The sequence below is a fragment of the Monodelphis domestica genome, chromosome 1, assembly GCF_027887165.1.
Source record: "Monodelphis domestica isolate mMonDom1 chromosome 1, mMonDom1.pri, whole genome shotgun sequence".
NCBI lineage: Eukaryota > Metazoa > Chordata > Mammalia > Didelphimorphia > Didelphidae > Monodelphis > Monodelphis domestica.
The window spans coordinates 645,009,640-645,035,366 of record NC_077227.1 but is presented as its reverse complement, the minus strand read 5'-3'; the positions used below and the strand labels follow the sequence as shown (position 1 = coordinate 645,035,366).

At 36.3% G+C, this 25,727-nt stretch overlaps 1 protein-coding gene across 3 annotated transcripts in view; it reads left to right on the top strand.

Moving 5' to 3' along the window:
• Positions 1-2,047: 2,047 nt before the first annotated feature.
• VRK2 (VRK serine/threonine kinase 2) overlaps positions 2,048-25,727 on the top strand; it is a 98,988-nt gene continuing 75,308 nt past the window's right edge. The window contains exons 1-3 of one of the 3 annotated variants that reach the window (XM_056813988.1): positions 2,050-2,203; positions 4,358-4,412; positions 6,305-6,445. In XM_056813988.1, coding sequence (XP_056669966.1) covers positions 6,310-6,445 — 136 coding nt within the window. In that variant the 5' untranslated portion in view covers positions 2,050-2,203; positions 4,358-4,412; positions 6,305-6,309. Of the gene's footprint in view, positions 2,204-4,357; positions 4,413-6,304; positions 6,446-25,727 lie in introns of all 3 variants that reach the window. The other 2 variants (XM_056813987.1, XM_016428198.2) reach the window with 2 other exon arrangements.

Here is a 25,727-nt window from a genome sequence, read left to right as displayed (position 1 = left end):
TGCCAATGGAGGCTCTAGCTTAACCCAGGACCGCCCAGAGGTTTCTGGCTTTTGCACATGTCTGTTGAAGGTCATATTTTCAAATGACTAAATCTTTGATCTAGGCTGCAGCCCTTACTCAATCCTGTTAGGACTGAATAGGGTGGAGATTTATTCCAAGTATCTCCATTGTATCAATTCTAAAATCAATCATGATTCAAAGAAATTCCTGTTCTATGCTTAAGCATAGGTCAAAGTCCTTTCCATTGTTCAGCAAAAGGTTTCTGTCCTAAAGTAATCTGAAGAAGGGAAGAGAAGGAACCTCCCATGCCAATGGGGTTCCCATTCCAATAGACTATCAGTAAGAAATTTTCCAAGTATGAAATATCCCAATGGTGAAATTTCCAACATTTATAAGTCTAAGGAAATTTGAGGTTTACAGGCAGCAAAGCAGATAGAGCACCAGGTCTCTAGTCAGGAAGATGATTTCAAATGTGACCATAGACACTATCTTTGTGACTTTGGGCAAGTCACCTAACCTTGTTTGCCTCAGTTTCCTCATCTGTAAAATGACCTGGAGAAGGAAATGGCAAACCACTTCAGGATCTTAGTGCATATGAACAGTGTCTTGCCCAACTTTACCCAGCTGGCACCTATCAAAACCAGGATTTGAACTCGTTTTGATGATTTCAAAGGTGGCTTCTATACTCTATACACACTATACTCTGTCGCTTAAGCAGAATTAAACTCTTAGGAAAACTATTTTTGCAAGGGAAAAAAATGGTGTGATCCAAGGCCCTAAGCCCAAGAAAACCTCAAATGGAATCATGAAGATTCAGACACAACTAAAATAACTGAACAATAACAGAGGACTTCCACTAGGGCAGAATGCTACATTTGTTGCCAGAAAAGATTACTGTTATTTTATGCTTTAATTTTTATTAGAAGGGATTATTTCAGGGTTATGTTCTTCTGAAAATGACTGTTCCAAAACCAAATTTTCCCCTGCTCCACTCCCTACCCCGCACCCCCCACATTAGGCTTAGGGAAACCAACAATTGAGAATTGAGTTTGTTTTACCTATGGTTCTGTGAAAGGCACTGCCTTGTAAATGTCAATTATTACTTTTATTATCTCTCCTTTACCACAATACTGAGAAAATTTGTTTCCAAAAATTAAATTAATTTTCAAAAGGGCAAAAAACTGCTACCATTAATAATATTTTTAAAAGAATCTTTTGAGACATTTGGCAAGTAACCTGATCTCATGGGGACTGCTTTTCCACCTGAAAAGGAAGGAGTTTAATTTGGTAATATCTAAGGTCCTTTCTAAATCTAAATACTTTGGGCTTTTTAGGGAAGTTGGTGAATACCAATCAACTGATTCCTTGTTAGCTTGCAAATGTCCAGAAGATAGGGACATGCTTTTCCCTCAGAGGTATTTATTCTAAGTGCTAAATCATGATTTCCCCAAATGCTTAGGGTTCTGCCACCCAGAACCTCCTCTTATCCTCCCATCTGCAAGTTGCTATAGTCTTTCTGAAGCTCAATGACAGCAGCTACACAATCCCTATGGAGTGTATTGTTGTGCCACCCATTTTGTGTTTTGTTTATCCAGACCTGTGACTTTATCAGTGGACGACGATTTAGAAATTCATTAGTAATTCAGTCTTAAAACAGTCCTTAGTGCATATGAACAGTGTCTTGCCCAACTTTACCCAGCTGGCACCTATCAAAACCAGGATTTGAACTCGTTTCGATGATTTCAAAGGTGGCTTCTATACTCTATACGCACTATACTCTGTCGCTTAAGCAGAATTAAACTCTTAAGAAAACTATTTTTGCAAGGGAAAAAAATGGTGTGATCCAAGGCCCTAAGCCCATAGCCCAGAGCTGTATTCTACTTCTTCAAACTAGTTCCTATTTTCCAATTATATTCTCAAAAATTTTGACATGGAACGAAAATGTCATCTAGTTCGTTACCAAGAGCTATTTCGGAGCGTGCGCGAAGAGGGAACACGTGTGAGCCAAAGTAGCCGGGGACTGGACCGGACTCCGCTCAAACTCAAAGTGACGCCTCCTTTCTGAGACAAGCCCCGCCTCTACCCCTCCCGGGGGGCGTGGCTCCGTCTCCCTCCCTGCTTCTTTGGGGCCTTGAGAGGCTGGTAGCCCTGGAAGATCCCGGAAGCCGCTGCCTAGCTTAGGGTGGAATACTGAAGCAACGGGTCAGTTTCTCTTTTTCCTTTGTCGGACTGTGATCCGATCTCACCCTTTTTCCAGAGGCAAAAAGCTCTGTTTTCCCTTTTTCAAACTTTTCCTCAACTCCGCATTTTCCTCCCCAATTCTCCGTCTTTCCCCCCTTCCCCCTCTTTTCCTTTCCTCCCTAGTTAGGGTGACTTCCACTTAAGTCCCGCCCGGGCTCGCTCTGCTGACTGTCGGAGCTTTCTTTGAACCTTTTGCCTGTGCTTGTGAGCCTCATTCCTTGACTGCTACTTCCCAACCCCCAACTGCCTGCTAATTAACCCCTTCCGCCCCCATTCCTCAGTTAGTGGCTTCCAATTCAGTTCTATCCTAGAGCCCGCTCCCTGCCCACTAGAAAGGATGGTTAGTTGTTAGATTCTTTAAAAAAGAAAAAAAAAGTGATTGTAACGTGGTGTCTGGGCCTTTACTCCCCTTAGCTGCCATGAGTATTTTTGTTGGTGTCCTAAACGTGCTGGCTGGATTGGAGATGTTTACAATCACCCCCTTTTTTCCAAGAGAGTTCATTCATATCCCGGTATTCCTACCATAGGCTTCTTTTTGGCAGTCAACCAGGTTTGCCTACTGTTACTTCTTTGTAACCAGAAAAAAACAAAACAAAACCATAAAGTGAGGGCAGAATTTGTTAAGATTTTTGTTTCTCCATCATTAAGAAAATAAAGCTATTTAATGCATATGTTGCCAAATGTAGGGAGAAAACCTTTTTTTCCTCAAGATAGCCACCACCCTGAGAATTTGCTCACTGATGGACACTTTGGCTGTCTGCATGTGTTCCTGTGTGGCCAAGCCAATGCTGGCTTTCTGGATGAGTCACTTCTGCCTCAGAGTACAGCCTGAAAAGCCTTATTTCCTTTTATGTTAAGGATCTGTAGTTAATAGCATTCTCCTCAAAGTTGAATGTTGTAGGATTTTAATCATGGCCCCAGACAAGCAGGGCCTTTTTGAAACACAAATTAATGACAGTAAATAGGAATAGGAGACAGTGAGGAGAGAGAGGAAAAAAAGGATAGTCCTGATGCCAAAAGAAGGCATGTAATAGAGAATGCAGACCTGGCTGCTGCCAGCCTGTGAATATGCTTATTGGTTCCAACCATTGGAAGTCATTTTTTTTGGACCTGATCAATAAATTCCATTATATCAGTCCAATTCTGCATCTCAGGTAGTTTTCTTCAGTGTTGTGTTCACACACTTGTTTGCTGGTTCTTGCTCAGATATGCTCTTCTGGTTCATAATTTAATCAACAGACATTAAGTACCTATAGTGTGTGTTCTGCTGGTCCAGTGGCATTTAGAACATAAAATAACATTTTAGACTCTTAATTCAGTTCCTTAAGCTCCACTATTTTAATCTTTGAGCCCTTTATGAACACTAATTCTAACAGATTATTTTTTTAGAAAGAGGGAAATATTTAATTCAAGAAGTAAATATTAAGTGCCAATGAAATTCAGGTATTATGCAAGGGTCTAGCAATATGGACCAAAAAATTCCCCTATCCTCAAGAAGTTTACATCCTACTTGCAAATAATGTTAAGATATAAGTATATGCCAAATAAATAGAGGCATGGCACAAACTACCTCTTAGAATGGGTTTTTGTTAAGGTTAATTAACCGACTGGTTAGTGGAAGGAAGTCTGACATTCTTGAATCTTTCCAAACAAAAGGAAGAGGTCAGGGTCTTACTAGAAGCAAATTTGAGTTAGCTGTAAATAGATGTTCTTCTGTCATTCCAATGTTTAACAAATACTTGCTATGTGCTGTTCACTCTCCTAGATACTGGGGATACAGAGACAAAAAGAAAATAGATTTTGCCCTCAGGAAGTTTACATTCTAACAGGAGAATCTAAAGGCATTTATTTCAGGCAATACAAAACATAAAAAAGTAACATTGAGGGGGGTGGCACTAATAGCTAAGAGCTGGGGAAGACAGGAGAGGACTGGGGAATAAGGTAATTAATTGTTAGAGGGGAGAATTAGAGGAAATCAGGGATACCAAGAGGCAGAGGTGGGTAGAGAGTATATTACAGTTATTCAGTTGTATCTGACTCTGTGACCCCATTTGGGATTTTCTTAGCTAAGTTACTGGAGTGATTTGTCATTTCCTTCTTCAACTCATTTTACAGATGGAGAAATAAAGGCAAACAGGGTTGAAGTGCATTGCCCAGGGGCACAAAGCTAGTAAGTGTCTGAGACCAGATTTGAACTATGTTCTTCCTGATTCTAGACTGGGTGCTCTATCCACTGTGCCACTGGTATGAAATTCAGCATATGAATGTGACCAAGATTAGAAGGAAAGCAATAAGTTGGGGAAAAATTTGTTAGAGACAGTTTCTTAGATAGGGGTATAGGTCTTATATCTAAAATATGTAGAAATCTTGGTCAAATGTATAAAAATATAAGCCATTCTCCAATTGATAAATGATCAAAAGATATGGATAGATAGCTTTTGGATGAAGAAGTCAAAGCTATACATAACTACATGAAAAAAATGCTCTAAATCATTATTGATTGGAAAAATGCAAATCAGAACAACTCAGATATCATCTCATGCCTACCAGATTGTCTGAAATAGTGAAAGGGCAAAATGACAAATGTTGGAGGGGATGTGGAAGAATGGGAACACTAATACATTGTTGGTGGAACTATGAACTGATCCAGCCATTTTGGAGAGCAATCTGTAATTATGCTTAAAGAGTTAAAAAAATTCTGTATACATTTTGACCCCATATTGCTACTAGTAGATATATTTCCTAAGGTGATCAGGGAAAAAAAAAGAAAAGAACCTATATGTTCCAAAATATTTATAGCAGCTCTCTTTGTGGTGATAAAGAACTAGAAATTGAAGGGGATGCTCATCAGTTGGGGAATGGCTAAATAAATTGTGGTATATGATGGTAAGGGAATACTGCATTTACAGACAAAAAATTACATTCTTAAGAAATGATAATTAGGTCAATTAATACAAAAAAATGGAAAGACTTACATAAAATTATGAAGAATGAAATGAGCCAAACCAAGAGAACATTATATACAGCAACCAAAATGTTTAAAGAATGACATATATGTCTACCCCTGGAGAAAGAACTGATATATAGAAATAATTGTAAGACATAATTTTTATATTTTTTGGTCAAATGATGCCTTCTTTAATGATGAGAAGGGAAGAAATTCATTAACTGAGTATTTTAATGCAACAAACAAATACATTTAAATTTGAAAAAAAATAAAAAGAAAATATATAGGGTTAGGAGATAGTGTTGAGACATAGTCTAAGAGCAAATTATGCCAAACTAACATTGTTATTTGGAAGGGTTATTTAATAAATCAAGGTAATGCTATGGGATATAGATGGCCTAGATTTGAGGAAAACTTTTGATAAACTATTTCATGCTATTATGTAGAAGTTGTAAATACATAATTTGAAGTTAATATAGTCGATGGATTTAGAGCTGTTAGATTGTTGGATTTTTAAAGAGCAGTTGTCAATGGTTTAATGTCAGTATGGTAGAAAGTCTTTAGGGGAGTATACCAGGGATCTCTGACTTTGGGGTATTTAATATTTTTATCAGTGACTTGGACAAAGGCACAGATCTTATGCTCAACATATTTGTAGTTGACACAAAGCTGAGAGGGATAAGGGGCAGCTAGATGGATAGAGTCAGGCCTAGATATGGGAAGTCCTGAGTTCAGATTTGACCTCAGATACTTTATTGACCCTGGACCCATTGACTTGTCCTCAACTGCTCTTCTGCCCTGGAATCAATATTGAGTATTGTTTCCAATGCAGGAAGTAAAAGTTTAAAGAGAAAAAAATATTTTGTAGACATCTGATTTTATGTGGTTTCATATTAAGTACCAAACTGCTAAAAATTACTTAGCTGAGGTTTTGTTAGCCTAAGATTGAACATTCGTTGCTGTATTTGCAGGAAAAACTGATTTATATTTTTTAATTTATAATTTAAATGGAATAGTTTATATGTGAAATTTATTATCTATTTATAATTAGCAATTATTTATCTAATAACATTTTTGTTTTGCTACAAACTCATACTTTCTTCTAACTTTTGTAGGAGAAATGGCCCCCAAAAAACAAGAGAAAGCCAAACTTCCTGTTCCCCTTCCAGAAGGCATGATTCTGAAAGACACAGAAAGAAAAACATGGCAGCTGGGTAAAATGATTGGATCTGGAGGTTTTGGATTAATATATTTAGGTAATGTATTAATGGCAATTATCAGATGTATTTGTCTATTGCTTTATGTGATTAGAAAATAATAGATTTCCAAATGGAAATTTTGAACCAAGAGATAATTCATGAACCTATTTCATATAGCAGTAAATACCATTAAATATTTAGTAAAATGCTTACATTCAAGAGAAGTGATGCATATGTGACTGATTTATTTGTTGACCATGTTATTCCAATCTACTCGGCATTTTTGCAGTGAATAGTCATAGTAGCACCTTGTCAAAATGTTAACCAGTCCTTCCAAAAGATTTCTATTCAAAAGAACTTGTTTTCATTGAAAAAACTTGTTTTTTTTTTCAATTGGAAATCTGTACAGTGGTAGCCAGAGTGAGAATGTGATCTGTGTCTCTCCAGAGAACATAAACTACTTTGAGTAAATGTAAACATCAAAAGAAGCTCCTACTATCCCCCAGGAAAACTTACGTGACCCTGGGCCATTCCTGGCACCAGGCCTTCTTTGTTCTCTTTCTGTAGAATATCCGAGTTGGCCTAGAGTTGGTGCAAAGACCCACCATTATTCCATCCCCCTGCCTCCAAGAAAGACTGGTGTATCAGGAGTAGTAAAATTGCTTAACTGATTAACATAATAAATCTACATACATTTATTCTGACACTGGCATGGGCTGCCTTTCTTCCTTTGGTATCTCAGCATTCTCTTAGATACTCTGCCACTCTACAACATGGTAGAACAGACCTTGCATCTTCACAATTGGCATAAGCAGGATCTGGATCTTTATAAAACCGTGGATAGTTCGATGGGCTCTGCTCAGTATTTATTAAGCTTCTACCACATAGGAGACATTGTGCTAGAACCAGGGCTCCCAATGAGCAGGGCAGGCCCATTGAAAAGACAAAGATCCAGGGTTCAAGTGAATGCCTTTCTGAAATGGCTGAGTCTAGAATAAGGATTGGCTTCCTTTCCCAGGGAAGTTTTAGACCAGTCATTAAAGAGGTGGTTGTGAACATTTTGAAGGGGAGAGATATTTTCAAAAAGCAAGCATAGCCTAATTGAGAACAAATTGTACCAAACTAACATTGTTTTTTTGGAAAGGTTACTTAATTTGTAAGTTGAGGCAATGCTATGGATATAGATTGCCTAGATTTAACCAAACTTTTGATAAACTATTTAATGCTTTGCTTATGTAAAATATAGAAATATATGGATTTGAAGATAGTCTATTCAAATGGATTTAGAGCTGTTGGGATTGCTGGATTTAAAGAATAGGTGTTAATGGTTATACCAGGGATCAGTGTTTGACTTCCGGCTGTCTAATGTTTTTATCAGTGGCTTCCATAAAAGCATAGATATTGTGCTCATCACATTTGCAGTTGACACCAAGCTGAGAGTGATAAAGGGTAGGGAGGTAGATAAAGAGTTAGGCCTAAATACAGGAGGTCCTGGGTTCAAATGTAGCCATAGACACTTCCTAGGTATGTAACCCTGGGCAAGTCACTTAACCACCATTGCCTAGCCCTTACCACTCTTTTGCCTTGGAACCAATGCATAGTATTGATTCTAAGATGGAAGGTAAGGGTTTAATTTTTTTTTAAAAACTGGGTGAGAGGGATACTAATTACAGAGTCTAGAGCCAATCTTGACAGGCTAGAACAGAGGTGTCAGAACCGTGGCCACCAGGCTTCACAAGATCCATAACACTCTTAAGTGTGGCCAAACCAGATTAAAACATAATTGGAAAATATTTAACAAAATAAAAAATATAATAAAACAAGTTTAGTTGTGTATGATTCTTCATGATTCCATGGACCATAACACACCAGGCCCTTCTACCTTAACTCCAAACTCATGCTTATTGCTTCCATGATACTCTCTGTCCATTTCATCCTTTGCCATCCTCTTCTCCTTTTGTTTTCAGTCTTTTCTAACATTTCAGTGTTTTCTCATTCTGTTGCCAAAGAATTTGAACTTCTGCTTCATTATTTGTCCTTCTAGTAAATAACCTGAATTAATTTTTTTAAGCACTGATTTATTTGATTTCCTTGCTGTCCAAGAGACTCTCAAAAGTCTTCTCCAGCACATGCACATTTAAGAAGTCTCTATGCGGTGCTCAGCATTCCTTATCATCCAATTCTCAACACCATGCATTACTACTGGAAAAATGATGGCTTTGACTATATGGACCTTTGTAAGCAAGGTAATGTCTCTGCTTTCTAGTATGCTGTCCAATTTGTCATAGCTTTCCTTCCAAGGAGCAAGCATCTTTTATTTTCATGGCTGTAGTCACCATCTGCAGTGATCTTTGAACCCAAGATTATAAAATCTGACACGGCTTCCATTTTTCTCCCTCTTTTTGCCAGGAAGTGATAGAACCAGTTGCCATTATCTTGATTTTTTTTAAATGTTAAGCTTTAAAGCCAGCTTTTTATTCTCCCATCTTTCATCCACATCAAGAAGCTTTTTGATTCTTCCCTCTTTGTCATGAGAGTAGCATTAGTTGCATCTCTGAGATTGTTGATATTTCTTCCAGCAACTTTAATGCTGGCTTTTTCCTCATCCAGCATGGCCTTTCACATGATGTACGCTGTATATATGTTAAACAAGTTAAGATGACAATATATATCCTAATGAAACATATATAATTATCAACATGTGTTTTTCTTAATTAATGTATGGCCTTCTGGAATCCTTAGGTACCATTTAGTGGCCCCCATTTCTATTGAGTTTGACACCATTGAGTGAAAGCACTGGGTTGAAACTAATGAGGTAAAATTCAATAGGGATATAAGATAAATTCATGCACTTGCATACACACAAAAAAATCTATTTCACAGGCATATGATAGGTCAGATAGCAACTTTTCTGAAAAAGTTTTTGTGAACTACAAACTCAATATGAGTCTGCAATGTGATGTGATAAGCCAAAAAAAGGTAATGAAAACTCGTTTGCATTGAGGGGCATAGCTTCCAGGAACAGGGAAGTTACAGTTGCACTGCTTTCTGACCTTTCTGCATTCACCTAAAGTTTTGTGTTCAGTTCCTAGCACCATAGTTTAAGAAGGATGTTGACAAGCTAGAAAATGACCAGAAGAAGGTGATCAAGATGGTGAAAGGCTTTGAATCCTTGCCATATGAGCATCAGTTGAAGGAGTTAGGCCTGTTTGTCTTAGAGAAAAGACTCAGACTGTACAGGATACCTTTGTTAAGGATCTGAAGGACTTTTTCTGTTTAGCTAAAGAAGGCAAAACCAGAACCCATTAGGGAGAATCTGTAGAGAAGTTAATTTAGGTTAAATTTCAGTAAAAAATCCCAATAGTTAAAAGTGGTGACAAAAAACTGGAAACTTATTCTTCCATTGAAAACTGCAAGAACTATGATCAACGCATTGTTATATTGTTATATTTCCAGAAGACTGATGCTGAAGCAGGATATCCATCATAGAAATCCAAAGGATTTAGAATGTAGAATGAGATGTGTATACATATATGTATATGTGTGACCATGTATATAATCTATGTAGAAAGTGGATGTACAGATAGAGGTAAAACCTATCTCTATTGTATATAACTCCTGTGGGAAATTTGTTTTGCTTAACAATGCATATTTTTTATAAGAATTGTTTTTTTTTATGTAGTTCTTAAAAGTTTTTTAAATTATTTGTTTTTACATCATTACTGTTATTACATCTATTGTTTTCTTGGCTCTGCTCATTTTAATCTTCAATTTATAAAAATCCTCAAAATTGTTTATTTTTATAAAATACCATTATAGTATAGCTTGTTTTCTTATTCTACTTGCTTCACTTTTTGTCAGCTCATACAAGAGTCATGCCACTTATAATAAACTATTTCCTCAGTTTTTCCAGCATCATAGTATTCTATCAAATTCCTACTTATTCCTCAATTGATATGTACCCCATTTGTTTCTAATTTTTGGCCACCATAAAAAGAGATGCCACAAAACATTTTTGGACATACTGGACTTTTTCCTCTTTCAAATGTAAACTTAAAAAAAATATATTTGGATAATTTTATTTCAATATAATAGACTTTCTTTGTAAAACTGTGCATTATATTTAATTAATTTAAAAACATTAATCTGAGAAGGATCTATAGACTTTGTCCATGGCACAAAAAGGGTTAAGGACTCCTGAACTAGAATTAAGGCAACAGTCAAAGTCAGGCTCACTTTACCTGTAGCTTGTAGACTTGATTCTCTATTGTCTTCTGTTCTTCCCCCACCTCCAAATTAGGAAAGAACATTTTCCCTTTTCCAATTCTGTAACACCTCCTGGATTCTTTACTTTCTAAGATCTCTGGCATTGGTTCACATCTCCTACTTCTTTCAATTCTTGAGGATGCTTATCCATCTGATTCTTGTGACTTGAACTTAACAATAGTAGCTTATGAGCCCTCTTGCTCATCTTTCTTGACAGAGAAAACAGAAAAAAAAAACCATTTAGATCTTGACTAATAAGAATAATTAATCTTCTGAAGTGGCTATGTTTTCAAATTCACATTATTCAAAGTTATATTTCTGATAAAGTAGGGTAATTGGTTCTAGCCCAGTGCATATATGTGGTGTGAATTCCAATAATGCAACTACTTTGAAGAATTCATTATGCACACTACTTGGAACCTAACTGTAAATAACGCCTTCTATACCTATTAATCAGGTTTGGGAATAATATAAGTAACTCCAAAGGAAAAATATGAAAGAGGAGGTATACATATACACATATATATGTCATTTTCAGCTGTTTTTGTTTGACTAAATTCATACACAAATAGCAGTAGCAAAATTTTTTTATAGAGAGCTAATGGAGACAAGTCAAACATTTGTCTCAAATTAATTTTCATTATTCTGCTTGTATTCTATTATTAAGGCTATAGTTTGATTTCTGTTGTAAGAAAGTGAATGCATTTGTTTAGGCAAATATTCTATTTGGCATCATTTATTATCACTATTTTTTGGAAGTGCCCGATGCAAGAAGATTCCTACTTTTTTTTTTTTCACTATGAGCACAAATGCTACATTTATTACAGTTTCATTATTGTATATTGCTAAATAGTGCTTGTATCAAATTTTCCCAAAAGGTTTTTTGGTGCCTTTTTGTTTCTGTTTTAAAGTCATTTCTGGATGTATTTGCTCTTCTCTTTCCCCCCAATATACAGTCCAACAAATCTTCTCCCTTAATAAAGAAAAAGTTAAATAAAGCCAGTCAGCTAGCACAGTGACAGTGTATACAACATTCCATATACATATTCTCTCATCTCCTTATGTTCTTATCTCATCTGTTCTCTGGGAACAAGGTTTATCATCTACCTACGTAAGGATTAAGCCTTGTTTTAGGGTAAATTATGGCAGTTGTATATAAACTATAAGTCATTCAGCTTTCTTCATTCAGGTTTTCTTTTATGAAGCATTTCAAGGTTGTCTTTGGTACAATTTAGAAAATAGACATCAGTGATGTTAGAGAATGTGCACCTTAGAGAGACTCTCAAAATGGGTTTAGCTATTTTGGGAAGTGGCCAGATATTTCAGTGTCCCTAATGAGACTAATACCTTTAAAATACCTACTTTCTATCAGAAATTGTGCTAATAAATTATAGAAAAAGTCAACTGTTTGGTGAAGAGCCATCAGTAATAAATCCATCAAACTGATGTTTTGAATGGCAATTTTCAAGATATACAAGCTAATCTGTATGGAATTACATAAAGTTTCTATATTTCATCTTTATTTTTGTTCTCTCTCATGTCAATGTACTACATGAAGAAGAGGCCAATAAATTCAAGTTTCCCTTAATACTTTTGTGCCCAGTAACATTCTTTTCAGGTATGATTCTCTCCAAAATATGTTGCCTTGGCAGGTACTTCATCAGAATCTGTTGCCTAGGGCTGGGAATAAACTAGCTGCTATCTCTCTTGCATTGTGCATGTTCAACTATCCTCTAGCTTTGAGATCAATAACTAAGGCCCTTCAGTAATCAGCATCTTACAGAAAAGGCAAAGGTACAGGGAAGTTTTGATATTTACAATCGACTTGGAGTGATAGTGTGCCTGTAGCATTTGTAGGAAAAGTTGTTGTGAGAGGAAAAAAATAGTCTGACTACAAGAACAAAAGTCAGGGTTCTTCTGATGCTGTTTAGAGGAGGAGAAGCAGAGAGAGACAAAGAGAATTTAAAAAAGGGAAAAGGGAGAGAAAGGAGGAGAGAAAAAATTAAATGATTTAAAGAGAGGAAAAAATAACTATGGTTCTAGCTTCAAATGGAATAAATACTTTCACACAACTCTAGTAGAGGAAGAGAGATCTCTAAAACAAAATCTATTGTTAAATTTAGGAAACTTCATTATTTCTTTCTATGATTGAGAAGCTTAGTCTCGGTTGATAGAATGCAGATTCATAGTTTCTTGTTCTTATAGGAAAAGAGAGTGTTCAAGTTCTTCATTAAAGAAGTTCTAGATTCCTCAGTCTATTTTTGTTGTTGTCAAGTTGTCTTTCTGATTCTGGATCTGGTACTCTATCTACTTTGTTACCTAGCTGCCTTCAATCTATTTGCAACAAGAATTTCTTAAGGTCGCCTTGCAAGGTATTGTCCTAGCCACTGGAGATACAAAGACAAAATGAAATTATCTTTGTCTTCAACGAGCTTACATTTTTCTGGAGGGAAAAAAGCATGTACATAAGCATGTGTAAAATATAAATTTAATGTCACAGCCATTCAAGATGGAAAGTTATCACATATAGGTTTTAATTCACCACAGTTGTGTGAATGACATACTAAGATATTGTGACTACAAGTGCATATTACACTTATCTCTTGCTCCTTGGATCTCAGACTTGATGAGATCTCAGAGGACCAAATTATGAGATAAGTTTCTGCCAGTTTTCAAAAGATTCTTTTTGCGTCTCTTTTGTGAAATGACTAGAACTAGAATAGATTTATCTCTAGATTTCTAGTTTCATTAAAGTCTGTCCTAACTATGTCCAGTGAGCCTAGGGAATACTCACTTGATAGTGAGCATGATAGACATTGGACATATAAGAGACATTTGATTATCATTCAGTCCAACTTCCCAATTTTATAGGTGAGGAAATTGAGGCCCGAAGAGATACAAGGTTCAGGAATGTGCTGGGGCCAGTTTGTAATGGCTTAATAGAGATGTTTGTTAAACTTGCATTAATCTGAGCATTTATATCTTTGAAATCAGCAAATGCTACAGATCACAGCTTGATTTTGTTGTTGTTGTTGATTGTTTAAACTTAAGAAAGGGATGGAGGAAATGTTAATGATGCAGATTAAATTTAAAATGTGTCATATGCACGTTTTTTTTTTCCAGTCATTCATTAAACATTTACCATCATGCCCTTGCTAGGGATCCACAGTAAGTGAGAGAGTCGGAATTAAAACTCTGATCTTTTGATTTTAAGTTCAGTTCCCTTTACTTAATCTTCAGTTGCACATTATAGTCAGTAGAGACCATGATGAAAACCTTGTGGGGTGTCATGATATGTCATTCATTTTATACAGAGACTTATTAATCACAAAAAGCAGGATGGTTCGGTGGAAAGAGTGACATTTGAAGTCAAATAGCTCATCACTTACAACCTGTTTGATTTCAGGCACACTACTTGACTTTTCTTGACATTTGTTCCTTTATCCATAAAATGTGAGGAAGATTGGACTGGTAGCTTTGCAAATCTTCTAGATCAAAATCTGTGAAACTTTTTAGATTTCATTTAACTGATTCTTGTCTTTTGGAGTTGTAGCCATAGATTTTTCTTCTTTCTCTGAAACACTATTTATTGACTTGGATAGTAATATATTGAGGGCTATTGGTTCTCATTTTATGGAGAACTAAGGCATAATTCCCTATATTTTTTGGGGGGGGTTAGATATATAATTTCATTGGTATAGAGAATGTTTGAAGACTCCCATTCCTGTCTTTGGCTCTTTCTTCTACACAGCACATTAATTCAAGCATAACTTACAGCCATAGAAAATTGCCTGGGGCATGAAGAGTTTTAATTAACTTACCCAGCTATTAGCTATTATGTGTCAGACTTGAATCCAGGTCTTTTAAATTCCAAGATCAATCTTCTAAACCTTATGTCATGCTACTTATTTTGTATGTATGCCATGGAGAGGAGATTTTATGATTTTTTTTAAAAATAAGGAATTTATTAATGATTACAGTTTAATTTTTCTAGTCTGGGCCCTTATAATCAGTTGTCTGGGCCAGATGCATTGGACTAGACACACTATGCAATTACAACTGAAGAATTATGTAGTAAGTCTTCTTTTGAATTAGAAGGGTTTGGGAAATCAACTTAATGGGGGAAAAATATAAAGAGTAGGTAAGAGTCAGTCAATTTTCAATCTTCCTGAGATAATCACACTTCTACTGTCAAACAATGAGAAAATTCTTTGTGGCTGTGAGAGCTTCTGGCTACTCTGTAAAATATGAAGTGAGTTAGTTTACTTGTGAACTATCTTAAAGAATCTATAGGTCAGAGATTCTAATCTTTGTTTATGTTATGAACTCCTTTGGCAGGCTGGTGAAGCCAAAGGACTCAGAATAATATTTGCAAATATATAGAATAAAATACGTAGGATTACAAAAGAAACCAATTTATTGAAGTGGTCTTTTTAAAAACAAAAATAGAAACAATTACATGGGTCCTCACTTGATAATCTTTATTTTATATAGAAAAGAGGAGAAAAATGGTAGACTTTCAAGAAAGATCTTATGTGTGTATATGTGTAACTTGAACAACAGGAGAATCATTGAATTTGAGAGGTACAAATGAGGAATTTTATTAGTCCTTTAATTTTATGTTGTTATTGTTAATTGACTCAAAAGTAAACCTTTTTTATCAGTTTTACATATATGGTTATGACTTTCTGGTTGTCCAAATCTTTGGGCAGACAATGAGTACTGTTTGCAAAGCTCATCTCTTCTCCATCTCACTGCCTATGTTTTTCCTTGATAATATATGATGTTCCATATGAAAAGATTTTTCAATGAAAAAGGAAGAAACCTTAGTAGCTAAAAAGGAAAAAAAAATCACTATGGACTGCTTCTGTCTCAAAGTGTTTCCAAGACTTCCTTGGTAGAGATTGGGATGACACTTGATTAACGTGGCGGGCATAACTTTTCTTTAAAGGGTTCCAAACAAGGATACTGGAGGCATACAAAAAAGATTCAGTGGAAAGACATCCATTGATGGCCAGAAGCATCTACAGATGCAATGTGATCCCATGCAATGAAGCATGTGGCCCTTCATTGGCATTATATGATAACAGGAGGATCTTCTGGCAGAATAGCTGACTTTTGCTGCGTTCTGCAGGCTGCCCCTCCAAACCCATCTTTGATTGGCACCTATGCCCTATTGAAACTGGCATCACACCTTCTGAGTGGGCACTGTGCCAGTCTAGCAGATGGGTATGGGCACAAGCATGCCAGAAACCCAGTATGTGCTTCAAGTTTAAGTATCAGGGGCCGAAACTCCCATCCAGGGATGTTAAAGCTGCAGTCTGTTTAGAGCTTTTTGTGCTTAAGGTGAAAGGATATGCCATTTCTACTCCAGCTTAGAGGTTGATTAATTTTGAAAGTCAAACAGTAGCTCCTGTGGCTATGTCGGGCAAAACCCTAACTCTGGTGAATCAGAATTACTGCTTCCTATAGGGAAGAGAAAGTATTGTAATGAAGTTTCCAACCAGAGATGCTCTCCTGCAAGGTCCTCCAGCGCTCAAGCAGCGGGCCCTCAGTCGAGATGAATATTCCTATTCTCTAGCAAAGCCAGGTGCAGTGGAAGCCAGATCCTCAACCTGCTGCAGTGGAGAACCCTCAATTTTGAAAGGGCAAATAGAAGTTGGGAAGAACTCAGCAACAGCTCTTCTCCCTATGAAGTCATGAGTCTTCACTGAGTAATCACACAAAGGAGATAAAGGGGGGAGAAAATCTGAATGGAAAGAATTTCAGAATACTAATTCAGAGAAATCTTTTAACCACAGCAAAATAAAAGTAGTTCAGCATTCCTTGCTTTAAAGCATGGTCTGATTTTTTGCATTTTATATCACCCAAGGCTTAGTGTACTTGATTTTAACAGGAGTTGTTACATGAAGACCAGTTTCTCCAATATCTGTCATGTATATAAACTTTGCTTCTTGAATAATGGATTTTGCATAAAATTGAGTTTTAAGCACCATATCCATATCCCTCATGATAGTCTCACACTCACTGCAGAACCAGGAAAAAAAAAATCAGGGAATTGTTCCTTATGACCACTTTATCCAGATCCCCAAAGGCTCTTAAATTTCTAGGAATGCATACAAGACCAGCTGTGGCCAGGAGAAGCTCTCTCTAATCACCTTATAGCCATTGCTTTTTCTTTTCCACTGTGTAAACTTTGTGTATGGAACAGGTTCCATGAGACCATTGTGCATACTTTGCCGGATTCAAAACCTATAACGGCCACAAATTAAACTACTAAAACTAAAGCTGGCACGCTGTGACTGCCAAATAAAACTGGCACATCCCTCTGTCAGACTGCGGCGGGTGAGTGTGCCATACAGTCCTAGGAAAACACAATTCATCCAGAAGCACTTTTGTCACTTGTTCCGATATTAAACCAGAGAAAGTGACATTAATTAAGGTAGTGACATGAGCCAACAAAGGCAATGAAATTCCTGGCTTTGGCTTCTGTGCAGACCTTAACCCAACCTGTTATGCCTAGTTACTGTGGATATTTCTGAAGGGTAGGTGATACGCCTTCTTTTCACTTTCCTTCTTCAGCCCTCACCTTAAAACACCATTTACAAGCACCTTAAACCTTGTACCTAGTCAGGTGGTATCCTGGAGGTATCCCCAGGGACAGAGTCATAGTAACAGAAAGAATAGCATTGAGGGCCAGGTGCCTACTTCTGCCAGGTTGAGATGAGGCACAGGTCCTTGGTTCTTGTATGAAAGAAACACAACCTATGGGCAGAGAGAATTGAGTCTCTGGAAGAAAGAATTACAGCACACAAGTGAGCAGAGTGGGTATGGTTGAGGCCAGTTTATAGGGAGTTGGAACTGGAGCCTGGGAAACCCAAATTTGAATCTTGCCGCAAATACCTGCTAGCTCGGTGATCCTGGGCAAGTCACAACTCCTTTGAATCTCAGTTTCTTCATCTGCAAAATGGGGATAATCACAGCATCTGCCTTACAGGATTTTTGTGAGAATCAATTGAGATAACTTGTGTGAAGTGCTCTGAAAACTTTAAAACACAGCATAAATACCATTATTAATAATAGATACTTTTCATGATAATAATATAAATATGAATAATAATAAAGACAGAGGTGATGACTGGACCTGGAGCATATTGTAGGAAGGAATATTTGAAACCAGGCCTTCAAAGGAAACTATAAGTAGGTTGTAGGATAGAAATTAGCCCCGAATTAGTCTATACCAGGGGGAAAAAATAAGAAAACACTGGAAGCATACACGTACTGTAGTTATTGCATTATTGTAGTTATTGTATTAAAAGGAAAAGAGGGAGGAGAATTTTTTTTAAAAGAATAAGGTAGGAGAGGAGAAAAGGAGTTCTACTTTTCATCTTTTTTATATTTAAAAAAATATCAAGCAATATAGACTTGCTCTTGGAGAATATAAGTGAGGGAAAGGCATCCTTTCAGAAGCATGTTTAATAAAGCATGTTAAGCTGTGTAAAGTGCTTTATATAGGGTATCCAGCTTGATCATCACAACAGCTCTGTGAAATACGTGCCATTACTCTGTCATAAAGTTCAGAAAGATTAAGTGATTTGCCCAGTATCATATAACTTGTAAGTGACTGAGTCAGAACTTGAACTCAGTTCTTGATTCTCAAATCTAGTGCATTCTAAAACACCTGAAAAGAGTGTAGTTTAAAAAAGAAAGGACAAGAGAGTATTTTAAGAATAGATAACCTTTTTCTTACAATGAACAATTTCATTGGATGACATTTGACTGAGATATCCCTCTCTAATGAGAGTTATATCTATTTGGAGGGATGTTTTTTGAGCAAAGGAATGATCTAAAGATACTGGGAATATATACAGAAATCCATTTTTCTAAGCACTAAAACACAGCTATGAATAGAAAACAATTTCTTGGACTCTCTCTATATCAAGGTTTCTGTTAACTTTAGGTTTTTGGACAGTGAGAAGCCTTTTCCAAGGCTCCTGGACTTAACCTTCCTATTTAAGATCAGATTAGTAATTAGTTTCACCAGTGAGTTTTGTACATCAAGCAGGACAATGTCTTCAAAGAAGTTTGAGGCCAGGGCTGCAAAGCAATGAAGAGAGAAGGCCAAATTAGCACATGAAGAGGCCAAACAGTACAAGAAAATATCAACACTGCTTACCAAATCAGTCTCAGAAAATGTGTCAATGTGTATGAGGCCACATTTGACTTGCAATCCAAGTAAAACAGATTATTTAAATCTGAGAGGCAGTATTACTGAACCCAGCATGCCTACTACCACTTGTTTGACTCTCTCAGAACAGAATACAGAGAAGCAGGGGCTCAAAGTTAAATGAACGTTAATACAATTCACAATCAAATGAAAGACCCAGAGAATATTCTTGAATCAAAAAAAATTTTTTTGCCCTAAATTTAACCAGCTGGAATTACTTTTTAAGTGCCATCCTATTTAACTTTTTTGAAATGATGAATTTGCCTTTTAATAGGAAATCTGTATTTTATCATGAAGATGGAATACAGTGTCCTTTGTTAATTATTCCCTGGAGAAGCAGGCTATTTTTCTGCTGTGTGCTTAGTATGTAGTAAAGACATAGTTCCTCACAAATTTATTTCAGGTAGGAGAGATTGGAAACATGCATATTCAGTAGAGGCAAATGAAGACTACAACTTCCTCTTAAGGTTTGTTGAGTACCACTTAATGAGAATTCTCAAAGGTGACATCACTAACCTGATTAGGAGATGATGAAAACAGTAGATAGAAAAGTCAAGAAAAACAGTTTCTGGAAAGGAAGGGCTCAGTTATCATTAAGCTAATGTGATGTCAGCAAGCAAAACTATATTAGTCTCCATCTCTTTATTATTTACATAACTTATTTCTTTTTTATTTATTATTTACATTATTATTTATTATTTACATAACTTATAAACATAATTTATATAACATAACTATTCAAAGGATACCTTGAATCTTTAAATACCTCGAGGAAATAATGGAGAATCACATACCTATTCCACCTTCATTTCTCAAATAATAGTGTACTATATTATTGATGGTATTGACAGCTTAGTTAAGAAGTCTTAATGAAGGTGCTAATAATACTGTCATTTTCAGTTCTTATGAACTTAAGATGTAGGCTTAAGTGATTATATTTTCAATAATACTTGGGTCACAGAATGTATGAGAACAATATAATAAGTGGAATGTCAAGTACTGGGGAAAATGAATTACATATGTCCTGAATCAAATAATATTTTGTGAAAAAAATATGAAAGGATAGATGATTCACCAACATAACTCTTCATAGGAAGAAAAAATAAGTTACATAGATTCATATCGTGTTTGAAAAATGCCTCGATTAGGCAGGTTTGTTTGTCTTGATAGCCCATGCAGTTGGGAGGGCTAGAAGAAGCTTTTTTTTCCAATTGCTGTGATACATTTTTAAAGAGAGTAGTATAAAGGATTAGATATTGGTCCTGAATGCTGAAAGTACTTTTGCCCACTCTCTTTTATTGAATGATGACTTAAAGAGCTAGCTTTAAGAAAAGTAGGTCATTTAAAGTGCCATAAAATTCATTATTTGTACAATAGTTGAAACTCAGAGGAGAATATGTTCTCATACAGAGGATTTCGTTCAGGAACAAGATATGGAGCCAGGAAACTAAAGCAATCATTTGTCTGTCTTTGAAAACGTACTTTGTACTTGATTTTTGAAAACTTTCACATCACTTTCAAGATATCTCTACTTAGTTGTTTGAACTTAACATAGGTCCCATGAATGAGTTTTAGAAATAAAAGATTATATTTAGAACTGTTAAGCTTTGGAGAGGCTCTTGAGGTCGAACAAACATTTCATGAGATCACAGATCCAGAGGTGGAAGGAACTCCAGGGCCCTCTAATCCAACCTCCTCATTTTACAAATGAGGAAACTGAAGAGCAGGGAGCTTAAATGACTTGCCCAATATCACATAGGTAATAAGAGTCAGATGTGGAATTTTAACCCAAGCCCTTTGACTCCAGCACCCAGTGCCCTTTGTATTATACCATGATGCTGCTTTTAATTGGACAGGCCAATACAAAAAGGGTTGATATCATGATAGAAAAATCTAGTGAACTATGTACAGTCTTCAGTGGAGCTGGGATCTCATGAATGTGGGCATTGCCTCCATCCTCCTGCCCTTTCTCATCTATGTAAACTCTTACCTTTGAGCCTCCATAAATCCTTCAAAGAGAATACATACAAGGCTTTCTTCTAAGTCTTCTAATATTTTGTGGATTCTATTGCTCACCATTATTGTAGCGAAAATATCACCTTTGAAGATTGTTATAATAGTAAAACTGTGGCCGCCAAGGAATTTACTTATGAAATTTCTAAAATGAAACACTCAAGTCAGAATGGAATTTATGGTGGTTTAATCACAATGGGAGTAAGAGAAAGGAGAGGGAGAGAAGTAGAGAGGAGAAAAGGGAAAGGGGTTACTCAACCTCTGGCAGGGAGCCAGAGGGAGTTAGGCCCAAAAGGGCCAAGGTAGAGAAGGAAACAGTCCTTGACTTACGTGACGGATCTGAAGGAAAGCTGTCTGCGGGCCTCCTCTCTACTCCAGTTCCTAGCATGAACTGGCGTCTAGCCCTGTCCACAGGAAGTGAGCGAATTCCAGAGGCTGCTTTCTCCATCACTTCCTGTGCCTCACAAGTGCCAATGGTGGCTCAAGCTTGGCTTAGGACAGCCCAGGTGGGCAGTTTGTTATTTCTGATTTGTCATTGACTAGCACATGCCCATGTAGTGTGGGTGTGCACAATTTTGGGTGCTAGACCAAGCAAGATGGAGATTTAAAAATTCACAATCCCCCCTGATGATGATTGGGGGACTAGTCTCCCCAATTGATCACTAACATAAGCGTACTGCACCCTGAAAAATTCTAACTGCAAGTGTATACAAAATTTTGCCCTCTAAGAGGAAAACTACAATAGTTGTAGATATGGGGAAATAGAGGAGAGAGAAAGACAGCAAACCAATGTTTTTCTGGGTGCATTGACAAAAGCCAATTAGGGGGCAGTCCCCCTTGGCATAAGAGTGTACATTCAAAAAAATGTTCAATTACCCCAAGGTTCATTCTGGATCTTCCTGTAGTGAAAAGGTTTAGATATCTTTCTGCAAACAGTTCATTCTCTGGATTCAGTTAGTTAGCAAGCTTCTTCTCTGAAGATCTATCTCGAACAAAATTTAAATCTTGGATTTTATGAAATACAATCCCCCCTGAAGAAAGTCTTGAAAAAAACACTGAGTCCAGCTGAGGATGCAAGGTTTAGATGTGGGGGTGTATGAGTTAATCCAAAAGGAAAACAAAACAAAAATGAAAACAAAATAAAAAACAAAAGAAGAAAAAGGGAAAAATTTAAGGGAAAAATATAGACCCTTTATATATACATATATTTATATTAAAGAAGAATTCAAAATCAGTATCAAAATATCAAAAATCTATGTATACAAAAATTTTTAGAAAGCAAGAATAAATTTTTTTTTTCCACAGGCCCCTATATTAGGGTCCAGTTAAGTAATTTCTAATCCCACAAGTCTGTAAGACAGAATGCAGCAAATTTCACTTACCCATTTGCAGCCAAGGCTACAGGAAGTTGCCATACTATAGGAGAGAAAAAAGGACCAGATTTTTAAAATTTATTATATATATATATATATATATATAGGGAAGTGTCATTCCCTCATCTGATTTTACCTTCATTCTCAGGGATGGAGGGAGCCAGGATGGTAGCCAACCTTTGGTACTTGTCTGTAGGAAATTGCAAAGTTTAAATTCCTTTTGAGAAGAATTTTAGGTAAAGAAGATGCTACCTCTCTGAATCCAGAACTGAACTGTTGGAGAAAATACCATGAAGAAGCCTCCAGACCAGCCAGCTGCACAAAAATTGAACTTTGGGTGTGGTTGATTGAACATTTATTTGTATCTATACTTTCATGCCAAAGGGGACTGCCCCCAACTGGCTTTTTGTCAATGCGTTCAGCAATTATTGGCTTTATTCTTTTTTTTCTCTTATCCTCAAATTATTGTAATCTTTAAATTGATTATGTTTTCATGATCCTTTGGAAAAAGATTATTTTTTTCAAACGATCAAACGGGGAAAGGTAAAAATAGACTCAAACTCTGGACTTCAATCCCCACAAGCCCTTGCTCCACTTCCCCAAAATGCTTTGTAATCTCACTGAATTCTCAGGTGGGCCGAGATAGAGAAGGGATTTAACCTGATTGCAAAGGCTTTTGTCTCTCTTTTGGACTTCCGTTTTGGAGCAGACGCGGCTCTTCCATGATGTGAGATTATCTTGTCTAGGCCTCTATGGCCTAGGCACGTTTTTCTTATTCTGTATTTTCTTTAATCCTTAACCTTCAATAAACCTCTAAAAATATAATACTCCTTGCAGAGAGAAACTAATTTCTACTTGCCTCAGTCTCCCTAAATTTTAATCTTTACACCATCTCAGGCTCACTATCTCTTATTCTTTATTTTTGCTACATGACTAACCCTTCCCCTTCCCCTCTGCCTTTTCTCATTATATATATATATGTATATATATATATATATATACACACATATATATGTATATATCCTTGATGATGTCTCTACTGTTTCTCATACACAAATCATCATTGCTAATATACTATAGCCTACTTATTTATACTTACCATGCATCACTTCATGCTCACTGGGTTTCATAAAATCTTTATTCCTCTAAAATGTTGTTACCCAATTCATAGGTATAATGTAAAATCATAGATAACATCATATTCAATTTTTTTAAAACCCCAAATGTTTATGATTTTTGCTTACAAATAATAGTCCTACAATAGTAGTACTGTGACTGTAAAAATATGGTTTTCAAGACTGTGAATTGCCAAAACTGTAAAAACAATTTTAGTGTCTTGAATTAAATAAAAAATAAGTGGTCGCCATGGGAAAAATTCCCAAATATGAAAATACCCAAGTCAGCTGGGTTTTTATGGAGATTTTAATTAATACAAATGAAGGAATTAAGGGAAGGGAGAGAGACAGAGTAAGAGGAAATAGTAGGAAAGGGCCTAGGCCTGAGCCTTAAGAGAGACTAGTCAGTCTTTTTATCCACTCACCACAAGATTTGTCCCAAGCAAAACTCCAATTAAGTTCAGAGAACCAGCTCCTCCACACTAACTCCAAAATTCCAACAACGAACTCCAACTACCTCAAATTTAGTAAGTCCTTTCCTTTTAAAGAAATTTTCTCTTCTGTCACCTCCCCTAAATTTTCACATATACCAATCACAGTAGACGCTTTTCCCAGGACTGCCCATTCTTAGTTCTCACCACTCTTTAGTTCTCACCTTCTATGGGTAAACTAAAACTTCACACCTCTTTTGTTAAGCTTGCCTTTTGTAAGTTGCTTGACCTTTTAGTGATTAATTTAACCTTTATAGGTACTTAGCACCCTTTTGTATTAGATATAAAAATAGACCTAAGTTAAGGTTCTAGCTTTACAATAAGTATGAGTTGGGGACTTTTCATTGTTCAGTAAGGAGTTTACAACTTTATCTTCCCCTAAAGTATGCTTAAGTATGGGTGGAGTAATGTGAAAATTCCTAATACATTCCTGATCAAGTACCTCAATTTGTTACAATAGAGGAATAGCCTTAACCAAATGTTCTAAGGTCGAGTCTGAGCAGTTTTAAGATTCACAGTACTGTCAAGGTAGTCCATTGCAAATTAAACCAATTATGTATTTAAGACTTATTCCATTTACTTCCAATACCTAATCTTAACCTAGTAGGAATTAGAAGAGGGAAAAACTCAACAACATGTTGAAAAGATACCTAAGTAATTTAAAATAGTAAACTATTTTATAATTGAACAGTATTATACTTTAATTTTTAGAAGCAACTGTTTTATTAGCTCTATTTAATACTGTCTGTCCAAAAAAACCCACTTTTTTCCATAAAGAACCAGAATCAAGGATAGAAGACCCACCATATAACAATTCTTAGAGAATTTCATGTAGATGCTAGAAATTTAAAAAATTTGTTAGACCTAATTATGATGAAGTGAGATAACATTGTATTGTTAATAAAAGGTTAAACTCTGAGTAAGGAAGACATACGTTTGAGACCTGCCTTCCATATATATACTAATTTTTTGACCTTGGATGAATCACATAGCCTTTGGTGCCAGAGGCAACATTCAAAGACTCTAATATGCAAACTATGTTGTCATCTGCACTAGTGGAAAATTTTTCCATATAAGAAATTCTCTAGGTTTGTGAAATTATAGACCTAGACCAAAGATATACAAAAATGATAATAAAATAATTGAAAACATCCTACCAAAAAGCCCTATTCTAGAGGAATAAAAGTATGACTCCACGATAAATTAAAGAATGTGCCAGAATCTTGTAAATTCATACCACATCATTTAAAACAAGTGATTGCCATATAAGAGAGAACATAGCTCATGTTAAGGATGTACCACATTGATGGGTTCACTGGAGAGCCCTTTATGATTTCTAGACCACAGCAGCTCTGCACCCTCTCTGCAGCGTATGGGCTTAGGAAGACACACTGAGGGCTCACAAGATTTGCACACAGTCATGTGGTCAGAATGTGTCAGAGGCACACCTTGAATCAGACATTCCTGACTCCAACCCTAGCTTTCTGTCTGCTTTGCCTTGCTGCCTTTCAAGTTTATGGTTTAAGTGAATAAATTTAATTATTTTACATCTTTCTAAGTATTTCACATATTTAGAAAGCAGCTGAAGTGACCCATTGGATAGAGTACTGGGCCTGGAGGCAAAATAGATCTGAGTTCAAATCTGGCTTTGTACACTTACTAGTTAAAAGGGACCCTGTACACTTCAGTTAACCTTTGCTTTGCTTCAGTTTCCTCACCTGTAAAATGGGGATCATAATAGTACCTGCCTTCCAGGGTTGTTGTGAGGATCAAATGAGATAATAACTGTAGCTCTTAGCACAGAGCCTGACAACACTCTATAAATGTGTATTTCCTCCCCCATGCCAAGTACCT